Source organism: Telopea speciosissima, chromosome 6 (genome assembly GCF_018873765.1).
Source record: "Telopea speciosissima isolate NSW1024214 ecotype Mountain lineage chromosome 6, Tspe_v1, whole genome shotgun sequence".
NCBI classification, from domain to species: Eukaryota; Viridiplantae; Streptophyta; class Magnoliopsida; order Proteales; family Proteaceae; genus Telopea; species Telopea speciosissima.
The window spans coordinates 27,054,924-27,056,487 of NC_057921.1; the positions used below are offsets into that span (position 1 = coordinate 27,054,924).

Consider the following 1,564-nt stretch of genomic DNA (forward strand, 5'->3'; position numbering starts at 1 on the left):
AACCTTTACAGAAATCAAATAACAAAAATATGGAAAGAGAAATCTCTCTCCCTCTCCCTCTCGTTTAAATGATGAGATTTCGTTTAATTTCTTTTAACTCTCATGAAAAAGTAGACCTACCTACCAAATCCCATTCAGCATTGAGCATCTCTTTTCCGATCCTATCTTGTAACTACTCGTCTTCCTCACTAAGTCGGTCAAATGCCCACGAAAGGGTTCGACTCAATTGGTACTCAAGAGTTTCTTCCTCATATAAATCCTCTTGTTCCTTTGTTCCAGTACTCCTTTCCATAAATCCTCTCTCTCTCTAATTAAAAGGGCACAAAACACATAAAAGAAGCAACAGCAGAACACATAGAAGAGAGATAGACAGATGGGTCGTTCTCCTTGCTGTGAGAAAGCCCACACCAACAAAGGTGCATGGACCAAAGAAGAAGATCAGCGCCTCATCAACTACAACAGAGCCCATGGCGAGGGCTGCTGGAGATCTCTCCCCAGAGCCGCAGGTAACCCATTTAGGATTAACCTAACCCAAATCAGCCAAGCTAGAGAAAACCCATGTCGTTACTTCCTCTCTAACTCTCTTTCTCTCCATTTATGTGTGTGTTTCAGGTTTGCTGCGTTGTGGAAAGAGTTGCAGATTAAGATGGATAAATTACCTGAGGCCTGATCTCAAAAGAGGCAATTTTACTAAAGAAGAAGACGAGCTCATCATCAAACTCCATAGTTTACTTGGAAACAAGTAAGCCCCCTTCTCTTTCCTTCTCATCAATTCTTTTCGATTACACATTTAATTGAGAATCTGAAAGCACTTCCAGTATGAACTCATTTGGGACTTTTTTCAAATATTTAGATGGTCTCTAATTGCTGGTAGATTACCCGGAAGAACGGACAATGAAATCAAGAACTATTGGAATACCCACATCAAGGTACTCCAGACGCCACTTATATGGGTGAGAATTTAATTGGGTTTTTCAAATGGGCCTGAAAAAAACCTGAATTTTCTATCGGTCCAAGGTTTTTGATTTTGGTTTGATGGCAGCCACATTTTGGGGTTGGGGTTGCAGAGGAGGAAGAGGAGGAAAAGGAGGAAGAGGAGGAAGAAGAAGAAGAAGAAGGAGAAGGAGGAGGAGAAGGGGCGGTGATGGGTTTTTTTTTTTACAATTACCACCCCAAAAGGGTATTTTGGTCTTAAAAAATCCGTGACAACGGCAAACTGTCACGACTAACCCTCTCCGTTACGAAAATGTAACGGTGGGGGTCAATTTGTTATTAGTATGCAACAGAGGGGGGTAACAGTTATTTGAAAGTTTTTTTGGGGGGGGGGTAATAGTAGATAATAAAGATTTTGGGGTGGTAATTGTAAAAAACCCTTTTTTTTTTTTTGAGACCGCACTCGGATGTATCGAGTTGCCTATGTATCCCTTGGGAGGAATCAGGTCGAACGTAGTTCATGTTACTTCAAGCAACTCAGACTAAATACTTCTTTAATTGGTCCATGTTGACTAATCCCCGAAGATCTTCTCCATCAAGGTCAGAGAGTTGGACTGCCTGACCTGGCAAT

General features: G+C 41.4%; 1 protein-coding gene across 1 annotated transcript; it reads left to right on the forward strand.

Annotated features, from left to right (window-relative positions):
- The first annotated feature begins 340 nt into the window (after positions 1-340).
- LOC122665572 (myb-related protein 308-like) lies at positions 341-965 on the forward strand. Its single transcript, XM_043861726.1, has 3 exons — positions 341-506; positions 613-742; positions 854-965. Exons 1-3 carry the CDS (start codon positions 374-376, stop codon positions 963-965), a joined length of 375 nt encoding a protein of 124 aa, XP_043717661.1. The 5' UTR covers positions 341-373.
- Positions 966-1,564: the final 599 nt, after the last annotated feature.